Source organism: Rattus rattus, chromosome 10 (genome assembly GCF_011064425.1).
Source record: "Rattus rattus isolate New Zealand chromosome 10, Rrattus_CSIRO_v1, whole genome shotgun sequence".
Taxonomy (NCBI): domain Eukaryota; kingdom Metazoa; phylum Chordata; class Mammalia; order Rodentia; family Muridae; genus Rattus; species Rattus rattus.
The window spans coordinates 35,425,683-35,437,743 of NC_046163.1; the positions used below are offsets into that span (position 1 = coordinate 35,425,683).

A 12,061-nucleotide genomic window follows, 5' to 3' on the forward strand; every position below is an offset into this window, starting at 1 on the left:
AACTATAAATGTGTACCACTTGGAGGCACACTGTGATTACTACCATCCATCTACTAACACCTCCCGCTTTCTGCAAATGGCGGTGGAAGTCTACACTCACGAGTGCACTGCGGGATAAAGGAGAACACAAAGGGCCTATCACTTTACTGTCCTTTAAAAAACTTTCAGAAAAGCAGAAGTCTTCCCTTCCTTACTTTTTTTTTTTTTTTTTTTTTTTTTTTTTTTAAAGATTTATTTGTTTTATGTATGTGAAAACTCTCTTCAGAACACATTGGGGTCTTCCTGGGAGTTTCCTTGGAAGACTTCTATCAGTCTATCAGTCATATGAGCCCTTAAGAGTGATTCATTCATTCCTTGGGACAGGTTTGAGTGGGGACAATATTGGGCTCTGGACGAATATTCCAGAAGCTGTGGAAGCTGCTTTTCATCAGGAACGTTTCTGGTTGTCTCCTGACCCTTGTGGTGGAAGTTTTCCAGCCTCCAAATCACACACATAATCCAGGAACTTTCCACTTTCCACCACTGGCTTCTCTCGGGGTTATAAAGGTCTCCTAAGTTTTTAAACTATACATACATATGCAGGTAATCATAAAGGTTTCTCTTCTCTCTCTCTCTCTCTCACACACACACACACACACACACACACACACACACACACACAGAGAGAGAGAGAGAGAGAGAGAGAGAGAGAGAGAGAGAGAGAGAACCTCCAACAGTATTTAGGGAATACAAGGATCTCACTTAAGACTTACAAATTAAAATTAGCCAAGCAATGAGGTTGCAGGAATGAAGCCAGGAAAAGAGGAAGTAGTCTAAGAGTCTAAGAACATGCATCCTGTCCACAGTGTGGAATGCAAGTTTTCCCCATGATCTGCTCAGGTGAGGCTATACTTTCCCTACCTAGCAAAAGCATCCTTTACCACAGGGTCCTTGTGGTGGGCCATCACAGCCTTCCTTAGGAAAAGACTACTTGGACTCATTCACATGATGTTATTACTCTGTGACCTCGGTCAGGACAATGAAGCAGACGTCATTTCCATATCCTTTATGAGAACTCCAGGTAGATGCAGCCAACATAAAGGACACTTTAGTGAGATCACACGGGACTAGGGTTTCCATTTTTAGCTGAAGCATTGACCAATGACATGAAATATGCAAACTTTCATCTCTAACTTCTTATTGAATGAAAATCTGTTTTAAGAATTGGAAAAAATCTAAAGAAGGCAACTGAAAGAAGGATAGCAAATTTAGTTTCAAAAAACCTGTAAAACTGATACTGTACTGTAAAATACTTGGGCGAGTATTACTTTTGTCAATCAGAGTCGCAGTGCTCAATTTCTCGAGACTTCAATCCCCTCTTTCATGCTGAGGACTTATTCTCTCCTTTGGAAGGATCACAAGCGTGAACAGAGAGTAGAGCTTTCGCCTTGACTTGCTTTTCCCTTTGCAGTACGGGAGGTGTGAACCAAGAGCCTCACGGGTGCAAGGCAAGCGTCCTACCACTAAGCCACACCCCAACCCTGGCTCTCAGGAGACCCTGACTCTGCTTAGCCCAGGCTGACCTCGAATGCCCAGGGAGTTGCTCTCCTCTTACCTACTCAGTTACTGAACAGGTGTTGTGGGCAGAACCAGGGCCATGCGCATGTAGGCAAGTGTGTTATATACCTTTCGACAGGGCTGTTAGGATGGCTCAGCAGGTAAAGGCGGTTGGCACCAAGCCTGAACCTGAGTTAGATCCCCAGAATCCATGATAAAAGGGAAAAAATTCACACAACTTACACTCAGATGTGCTACTTCGTGAGTACTGAGGTGCGTCTATGTTCACATAAAATAAATAAAATGTAAAAAAAAAAAAAAGGCTTTGTACCCTTTTGCTCAAACAGCTTTACTTGCAAATGTTCATTGCAATGCATCATTGGTCAGGTTCAAGCCCTCAGGCTTTTGCTACTTTGAATACTGGGTCCTCACTGGGACTCCTCTCCGGGATATCCTGTTGCTGCCCTGTGTCATGGAGCTCCTGCAGCTTTGAATCTGCAGGACTGGCCCCTTTCACAATGTTCCAGCAGCCCGTAGATGGGGTTGATGTTGGTGTGAGCCAACTCCAAGCCTTGGCTGAGCCTAGGTAACAGCTGGGTTGGAAAGCCCGCCAGGTCTCCTGTGCCTACACCAACAGGGTCAGCTTTCCTGCTTTGGCCGAGCAAGGGGCAGGGCCAGCTCTCCAGAACTGCCTCATGTACAGTTAAGGTGTATGGGTCAGGGGTCAGGCCAGCTCAGCCAAGTGACACAGCTGTCAAGGGACAGGACCAGCTTTCCCTCCCTCACAGCCTTAGGGCTGGTTCTCCAGCTCTAATGTGCCCCAGGCAAGGGGCAGGAGAGAGGGGCCATTCCGCCTGAGCTCATGCCAGTAGAAGGGTGGGGGTCAGCTCTCCCACATTCATGTCTACATATTCTCCACACACACACACCAGGGACTGCTCTCCTGTGCTGCCCGCGGAGGGGGTGCAGCCCTCTCTGCGGAGTGCTGCCACCAGAGAGGGTAGGGTGAAGACATTCTTGAGTACACATCCCCAGTGACAGTGAAAACTGGTTTATGGGTGTGTGTGTGCACCAAATTATTTTGTATAAAGCATAATTACACACACACACAGAATATGTAGCATTAAAAAGTGAGAGGGAGTGAGTAGGAAAGGGAAATCTAAAAAGGTTCTTTCAGAGGCAATTAAACACGAACTCTGCTTCGGGGGCTCATGAGAAATCAAGATACTAAAGCAGCTCTACTTGAATAATTCAAAATACATGGATTAAAAAAATTTTTAAAAACCATGGTTAATCAAGTTTCCAAACAATGCACTCTTTTGGCCTAAGCTTCTCTTAGCCAAGGTCAATAAATTTCTCAAAAGAGTTGGATTAATTAAAAAAAAAAAAAAAAGGCTTGTAAATCATTAAGTTTATAACACACAGAATACAAACTCAAAAAGTAATTTATTTAAATTACTAAAATAGCTTTTTAAGTTATTTACACATTAACTGCTACAGTTGTTTATCCTGAAAGATAAAAGCAACGTATCACTTAAAATTTATTCAAGCCAGTGGAATACTCAATAAAACGTTTCCATTTCCTTATGATATGTATGTAAAAAATAAAGACTTTCAAAAGCTTTTTTATAATTCTTTACAAAATAAACCTCATCAGTCTGACTTGACCGAAACAGATAATAAAGATACAAATATTGCTAGTCCCCTGGAAAGAAGTTAGACTACTTTCTACCACGCACCAAGACTCCAGGTGGTAAAGGGTTGAGTGGTACCCTAACGTAGTATGCTCATTTAGAAGTCCATGGAAAAAGGAGCTCAAGGTGCGTCTAGATCTGTAAGAGTAGAAAACAAAAAAGCAGCCAGTGGATGAGAAAGCCTAGTTACAAATGCAAAACACCCTAAAATACTACAGCAGTAGAGACCTATGTCCAACGTTCTTCATGTGTGGTAAGGGTCACTCTTTTTGGCTTGAAGTACTCAATAAAGCTATCACGTGCAGAGTATATTTTTATATTTGTTACGGACTGCCATTCAAGGACGTCAAGTACTCAAGTTCTTGTCAATAGACCAACAGAGAACTGCTTACTGTTTTTGGAAGTTGTCACTGTGTGCTGTATATTGTGTCTGTGTGGGGTGTGTGTGTGTGTGTGTGTGTGTGTGTGTGTGTGTGTGTGTGTGTGTGCTGAGACATTTCATTCTACAGCCCAGGCAAGCTGGCTTGAAACTCACTATATAGCTAACAATGGCTTCCTCTTCAACTTCCCAAGTGCTGGGATTGTAGACATGGGTTACCTGACTTTGAAATGTATTTCTACTGCTGGCAGAGCACATGACCAGTAGGTGTGGGATCTCAGGTTCAATTCCTAGTACTGGTAAAAAAGCAAAAAAAATTAAAAAAAAAAAAATCTCAAACCATCAAGTTGAGGATGTATCGGAAACTGTTATTTAAGACAAAAACTGTCAGGTGCTATCCAAGACTGCTTTGAATTTGCCTACCTTTCAAAATGTTAAGAGTTAAGTAAGGAAATACACTGTATAATATACAGGCTTAAAAAGTCTTGGGAGGACTGTGGAACTCTTTCTGACTGAGGAGTGGGGCTGAATTAGGGTCTTGATATAATATATATATTCCAGGCTGGCTTTGAATTCAAGAGACTACAACCTCATTGGATGAGTGCTGAGATTACAGGCATGTGGAATGCTGGTCATTGAGCCCAGGTATTGCACAGGCTAGGCAAATGCTCTACCACTGAGCTTTAGCCTTACACCGAGGACAGAAGCATAAAAAGCAAATTGTAACAGTTCTAGGCCACAGCCTAGGCGTCGAGTCCCCAGCCTAAGCCTGCCTGCGTGACCTCCTCTCAGAGGCTAGTTGTCACTTTTATGTTTCTTTTTTAAAGTAACATGCCATTTTGAAAACTTTAAATTAAAATTTTTTATTTTTTTTAAGACAGTGTCTCATGTAGTCCAGGTGGCAGAAAACTCACTCTATAGATGAGGCTGACCTTGAACCTCTGCTTCTCCTGACTACTGGGACAATACTGGGACAACAGGCTGGCTTACCATGCCCAGCTTGCAACATCTTTTTACCTTCCTTCCTTTCCTTCTCTATTAAACAATTTCTCTTCTCTTTCTACCTCCCACACCCTTGTCTCTCTCTCTACAAACCAGTGGGGGAGGGGCTGGCTAAACTGCACACCCAGTTTTATTTTTATAGGTAGAAACTAAGGACCACACATTTCAATGGTATGAGAGAAGAAGTAACAGGGAAATCCATAGCTACAATTAGGGGGTTGTCAGACATTAATAAGGTCACAAACACAAATCCAAAATTCAATAGAAAGCTGATTGCTTGAGAGAGGAACCTAGCCCTTCTCGCTGGTCACACAGCAAGAATGATTTGGCCAGAATCAAGGTAGCAGACACTCGGGGACTGCATATATTGTGCACTATGCTAAATATCTTTAACATGGTTCTAGGTGGAAATAGAAAAACGATTCTCCCAAATCACAGAGAAGTAGGCTGCATAAATGATTTAGTTATTCCACCTTTATGTATGAACTTTACTTCCTTTAAAAAGAAACCAGTTTTCAAAAACTGCTCCAAAATCCGTCTCTGGTTACAAAGTCTGAAAACGGTTCAAACTCGAGACAGGATTTCCGCTTCTTTCCCTCATAAGCAGCTGCCTGCTTTCAGAGCGTTCTCAGGCTGCACGGGCAGCACGAGGTGGGAGATGCGGCTCCAGAGTCCATTGAGCTTGTCTGGGTCCATGTGGTTGTAGGAGCTGGCCGTGTCAGAGCTGGTGAACTTGACTTTAAGGAAATCCCTCACTTTCTCCTCAATTTCCTTTAGGCCTAGACTGGCTTCCAGCGTCTGCTCCTCCAACAGTACAGTCAAGACGAGGGCCACATCTTTGAAGGCTGCGTTTTCATGGTCACAGTATTTATAGAAGATCAAGGTTGAGCCTGCAGGCAGGGATTCGAAGCGGTGGACCACAGCTGCATTCTGGCCATTTCTAAATCCATCTGTCAGTTCCTGATCAACTTCATGCTTGACGAGGTCACTGTCTTGAGCAGCTTTGCCTGCTCCGTCGATCCGGATGGCACGGACACTGCGGAAGGAAGAGTAGGCATCGGCGATCTGTTCACTCAGACACTTGAGCACTTCCGCAGCATCCTGAGCTGCAGTGAGCAGTAGGATGGCAGGCTGGGGCCGAGGGAGGGAGCTATTCAGATGTTTTTCTAGGAATGTTGTGCCTCTCTTCCACAGTTTCTCATCTTGACTCTGGTACTTAGACTGGAGCTGCTTCATCTGGTTCTGGAATTCCTGAACAGCAGTGGTTTCTACTACAGGAGTATGAAAGAACCAAAATATTCCCATGGCCAGAGCAGCAACAAGTACCAGCAGCCACCATTTTATCTTGACAGAAGACTCATTTGGGGGTTGTACAGCTGCTTCTGCTCAGAAAAAAAAAAGAACATTTATATCACATTTTCTTAGATTCAAGAGTGAGGGTTTATTTGTGTGTGTATGTGTGTGGGGACGCATGTGCTCACCCTACAGAGGCTGAATGTAATGGATCCTCCTAGAGTTACAGTCTCAGGAGACTATGAGCCCCTGAAAGGTGCTGGAATTAAAACTGGGTTGTCTTCTGAGCCGTATCTATAGTCCCATGCATGACTTTTGCTAGAACTCAGTATGTATACCAGGTTAGCTCACACTCTCTGCCTCTTGAGTGTTGGCATTAAAGGTGTGTCTGACTATGTCTAAGAGAGAGAACTTTAAAAAGGGAGAGCTAGTAATGTTTTCCTTAAGAAATAAAAATACCCGCTTCAATAAAAGCTCACATGCCTAAGTTATGGGTATATATCATAAATGTAAAAAAGATAATGGTTTCTAAAGAATTTAAATATGAAATGGTGTAAACATAACTTCAGAAGTAAAACTGTTTATAAAACAAGACTTAAGAGCATTCTCTAATAGTTGGGAAGTAAATCCTGGTTTTTTATAAAGCACTGCTTAATTCAGGAGCTCAGCAGTTAGCATGGCTCTCTCTCCAGGGAAGAGTATCTGAAGTACAGAAAGAGGATTCTCCGTGCTTTCCATATGCTACAGCAGCTACTTGGCCATGTGAGTTCACTGGACTGTAGCTTCCTTTGTGGCACAGATGGACAGAGTACAACTCTGGCACTGAACCTGTCCATATCACTGGAGATAATCATGACATTTCTTTAACATAATGCTCTTCCATTTCCTCAGCATTTTCATAGATCACTTCACTTACCAATAAATGCCACTCCTTTTATTTATTAATTACTTTGCTAATTAGATGTACTAGGCGCCTTTCTGCAGCAGCAGATCTCAGAGTGTGGCCTGAAGGTATCTTAAACACTACTTGGTGGGTGTAGTCCCTAAAACTGACAGTAAGACATTTTTGTTTTCTGCACGGGTGTTATTTGTCCTGGTGAATCAGCGAACATGGGAAATCTTCAGATGCTGAGGCAGGGGTCACTGGGGACTGACTTTAGCTGTCTTAGCACAGTCACTGTCGTCTTCTCTGCTACCATACAAATAAGTGTAGCAAAATTTAAAGGGGGAGAGAAAGAACCAGTTTCATTAAGATGATCCTAAGTTAATTTTGCTCCACCTCAGTCCTTGGGCTGGGGCATGGTGTAACTTGGTGTAAATGTCTCACATGTGTGAGGCCCTAGCACAGTATCTAGCGCCAACAAAACCAACCAACCAAACAAAAAACTAACATCAACAACAACACCGGTCCCTTACTTTTTTTTTTTTTTTTTTTTTTAAAGATTTATTTTATGTAGGTAAGTACACTGTAGCTGTCTTCAGACACACCAAAAGAGGGCATCAGATCCTATTACAGGTGGTTGTGAGCCACCATGTGGTTGCTGAGATTTGAACTCAGGACCTTTGGAAGAGCAGTCGATGCTCTTAACTGCTGAGCCATCTCTCCAGCCCGGCCCCTTACTTTTTAAATTAGGTAATATTAATAGTATCTTGTGAGTCAGGACACTGAACTCATGCCAACTCTCCCACTGCTCCTCAACTCACAATTGTCATCCCTAGGACTGGGATTACAGGCAGGCATCACCACTCCTGGTGATTTAACTCTTGAAAGATCCTCAGGCTGACAGTTATATTAACAAATGGAATCTTTTATACTGTACACAGTGTGTCAACATTCAGAAAATGAGGTCTCACAACATAATAACCTTGACTACTCTGAAATTCTATGTAGACCAGGCTGACCTCAAACTCATGGGTGATTCTCTTGTCTTCCCTGTTGAGTGCTGAGATTACCCTTGGGATACCCCTGGCTGCATACACTGCTTTAAAGAGGAAGTCTCACTCTGTAGTCAGGCATGATTCGACTTCAGATCCCCACCATGCCTAGTGAAAGTCTGACACCTCAGTGAATCAGTATTTCCTAATGACTAATGCACGACATGTCATTCAAAATCTAAGAAAAAAAGCAAGGTGTGGTGGCACGTGCCTATAACCTCAGCACTTGGAACGTAGAGCCAATAGCATCAAGAGTTCAAGGCCAGCATCAGCTACATAGTGAATTCAAGGTCATCATAGGCTATATAAAAGCTTGTCTCAAAAACCACACACACACACACACACACACACACACACACACACACACACACTGAAAAACAGCAAAAAAGAAACTACCAACTAAAACTATTCTAGAAAATGATAATGAATTTTAACTCGAGAGCACAAAAACTCAGTAACAGTGAGTTACTGTTTCCCATTTCAGACTACATTTCAGGTCCTACTGCTTTTCCTGCTGTGCCATGTGCTTTTCCCACTCACTTCCGCCTCCTTCATCCTTCCTCAGCACTTAGTTTTACCCCTTCTCAGTCTTCCTTCTGGTATTTTATGCTTTACCCACACTCACATTTATTTATATGTATAAACTTAAGTATATTATAATTTATATACACAAACACTTATACATTTCAGGCTCGAATCTGCACAGAAAAGAACATACAGTTTCTGTCTGAGTTTGGGCCACCTTCCTTAATGTTATACTTTCCAAACACAACCATTTCACCTTTCTTTACATGTGAATGAATTCTAGTGTGCGTGTGTGCGTGTGTGTGCACCACATTTTCATTTTCATTCACCTGCTGCTGGATGTATGTACAGCTGATTCTACTTCCTTGCTGTCATGAACAGAACAGCAATGAACATGGATGGACATACAAGCGTCTCTGTGGCAGGACATGGAGTTCTTTGGCTGTGTACCCACGGGTATAACTGGGTCATATGGCAGCTCTGTACCTGGGAAGCCTCCATACTGATTTCTGTAATGGCTGTGCTAGTTTATCCTCCCACTAGGAGTGAATAAGGATTCTTCTTCCCCCCACAACCTCACTAGTATTTACTGTCAGTTGTTCAGTGTTGAAGTTGCAAGGAAAGTCCACAATTCCATAAAAAGGCTTTTAAAATTCTTTATATCTGAGTAATATTTTTAGGTATCTAGAAATAGAAGTAGATGTGAGAGTCCACTTCTCATAAATTGGAGATTAATTTCTAGGTAAATATAAATAGGTTTAGCCCACTTTTAAAAACTACTATGTGATGCTGCAACTTCCCGGCAAATTATGTATCCAAAGGGATGGAGTCAGTATGTGGAGGCCACATCTGCATCTCAGGTTTGCTACCGCAATGATGTAGAGCCACACAGTGCAGACAACTCAAGTATCCGTCATCTGATGGGTATATACGGAAATCATTCTTAAAAAAAGAATCTTGTCATTCACAAATTAATTGAAACTGTAGGTATTTTTATCAATGTAGAAAGACACAAAAATTTGAGAATCACTAATAATTGCTTAGTACTCATTATTCAAGGTTAACAGGCTTTAGGAATAAGAAAATTCTTCAAGGCTATAGACAAGGTAAGTGTTCCAGTTCAGTTCAAATACACCTCTGTGGACTTCAAAACCTGCAGCATTTGCTTCAATCACACTATGCGCTACCTGCCTGCTAATCCAGCCTACTTCAGTCTAATGTAACGGTTGCTTACTCAGTAACAAATCGTTTTTGGTTAATTCATTAGTGCCGTGTGTGCACAGGCCATGTGTGGGCGTAGGCGTGTGCATGGAGGTCAGAGTGTAACTCTGTGGAGTCGCTTCTCTCCTCCACCTTTCTGTGGTTCTTGTGTCTGAACTCCAGGGGTGGGGTTTGTACAGTAAGATTTTTACTCACCAGACAATCTCTCCAGCCCTACTTATCAACGTTTATTTTTAGTACTATGAACAATAAAGAGGAAACTGGTGTTTCATATGGTTTTCCTCCACAGAATTTCCTTGTTGATACAGTATATATTTTTATAAGCATATACGTGCTTATATGATGCTTCAAATAGCATTAAGTCATACTGCTGACAAATATGTTTTAAATACAAGCCATCAAGTTTGGACCACTTAACGAATAGATAAACTTACGTTGCCTGGAGGTTGATGGAGATTGGTTTCCAAAGTCTGATTTCTGAATGTTGTTATCTAAAATAAAAAGTAATTTGAAAAGACCATCAGTTTTATGTTTTATTTGCCCAGGTATTTTCCTTACAGAAAATGCAGAGGCCAAGCAGCGGGTGTAGGGGAGGCAGAATAACTGAATGCCTGCCACCCTGAAGGCCCTTCATGGTGAATCAATACTAGTCCAGTCCAGAGCAAACACTCAGACACTCACTGTTGAGAGACAGCCTTGCAGCTTATTTACTAGAATGATAACTCAGGAACAAAGAAAAGGCGGCAAACAATGCGGACACCATAATAAAAGCATGAAATCATCTGAAAATGGCTATTTATAAAACTGCTGCCTATAAAGATAATGTAAGGAGGAGGAAAATGTAGGTTATGGATTACTAAATTACATGGCATAAGGTATTTCCACACAAAACTCAATCTTAAATCCTCATTATCTTCTATCTTGGGATGACTGAAAAAGTTCCTCTAGGGATTATGACCATTTAAATCCTTAATATTTTTTAAAAAAATCTTATAAAACAAAACAAAGCCAAAAGAAATGTGTCAAGAGACAGAGAGGCCCAGCACCGTCTCTGGTGTGGCCTGCATTTGCTGTTATAGCCATCTACCATTTGCCTTTGTGACTCTGGTACGGACAACAGTAGAATGAGTTTATTAACAGCTGCTGTGGAGAAACACTGGACTAGACCACAGCAATAAAGTCAGCACTGTTATTTACAGAAATTGCCTTGAGTCATATGACCAGAAAACAGAAACAAAACTGAAACATTCAACAACCAAGCAGGACAAAGTGATATCATGCTAATAACTCTATTAGCTGATTTTTTTCAGTTACCAATTCTGATCATGAAACTTTACTAGAAACATTTAAATTATGTCATAGGTTACATTGCACTCTTAAAAACCAAGTGCTAAAAAGGGCCCCGATACATCAGATGTTCATCTTAAAGTCCTCATTACATGGTTGCAAAGATAAAATGGGATATGGCAGTCCTGTGATGTTCTATTTTTTAATGATGGGTTTGACTAATAAGTTTTAAATATGTGTCGTACATACTATGTATATAACCCCCAAATCACAAACTTTTAAGCCTGCTATGTATAAACTGCTGAGGTATTCTCTCTTACTAAAACCATTAGAGGCAGTAAGAGAATCATAAAAAAGCTCTAGAGATTTTCAAGCACAAAGATTATATATAGCAGCATCATAGTAACTGAGCTAAGGCCATGAGTATCTCTAAGGTAAGAAAGCTTGAAGCGCAGAAAGTTTTGAATTAACAAGTGGAGGAGCTGAAATTTAAAACCCGGGAATTAAAATGTTTCAAAATTTGATTTTTCTAGACGTATTTAATCTACTTTTTCACAGGTAAATGGAAAGAAGTACAGACGGTGACCGACTGTATCTTAGCCATAAGGTTAGATTGTAGGTTGAACTTGACCTAGGACCATTTTTATACCCAGGGAACTGGTGCTAACCTGGATGACAACAGGAAATCTAAGTTCCAGGTTCTGAAATATCCACATTTAAAAATACCCCCACCACAGCAAGCAGAAATACATAACTGAGAATAATATGAAATTTAGAATGTTAAGAAAAGTATGAGAGAGAAACAGCCCAGGCCCGGTGGTGCACACCTGGGAAGGCAGCTCTCAGAGGTGGCAAGAAGCTGAGCAGAAGCCTAGAGCTGGCTATGAGACCCTGTCGAGAACACAAACAGCAGCAGCCAAACTCTAAACAAAACACCTGGGACAAAAGCTTAAACAACTGTCTCTGACTGAAGATAACTAAGTAAAGGCTGTTCCAAAATCACCACGGGCATCTTTCTCTGTTACGAACATGTTTGTCCTTTTCATTGTTCTACACTAAACAAAACTTTGTTGGTGAACTAATAACCATTCTTTCCTTGGTCTAGATATGTAGCCCAGGCTGTCTTCAAACCTCCTGCTTAGGCAGCCTGATTATAGACGTGCCCCACTATGCTCAACTTATGCACGCA

The 12,061-nt window shown here is 41.6% G+C and overlaps 1 protein-coding gene across 3 annotated transcripts in view; it reads right to left on the bottom strand.

Annotated features, from left to right (window-relative positions):
* Nucleotides 1–2,963: 2,963 nt before the first annotated feature.
* Tor1aip1 (torsin 1A interacting protein 1) overlaps nucleotides 2,964–12,061 on the bottom strand; it is a 29,213-nt gene continuing 20,115 nt past the window's right edge. For 2 of the 3 annotated variants that reach the window (XM_032915645.1, XM_032915646.1), the window contains 2 exons: nucleotides 10,020–10,076; nucleotides 5,209–5,993 (listed from right to left, as the gene is read on the bottom strand). In XM_032915645.1, the coding sequence (XP_032771536.1) occupies nucleotides 5,209–5,993; nucleotides 10,020–10,076 (842 nt within the window). Of the gene's footprint in view, nucleotides 5,994–10,019; nucleotides 10,077–12,061 lie in introns of all 3 variants that reach the window. The other variant, XM_032915643.1, reaches the window with a different exon arrangement.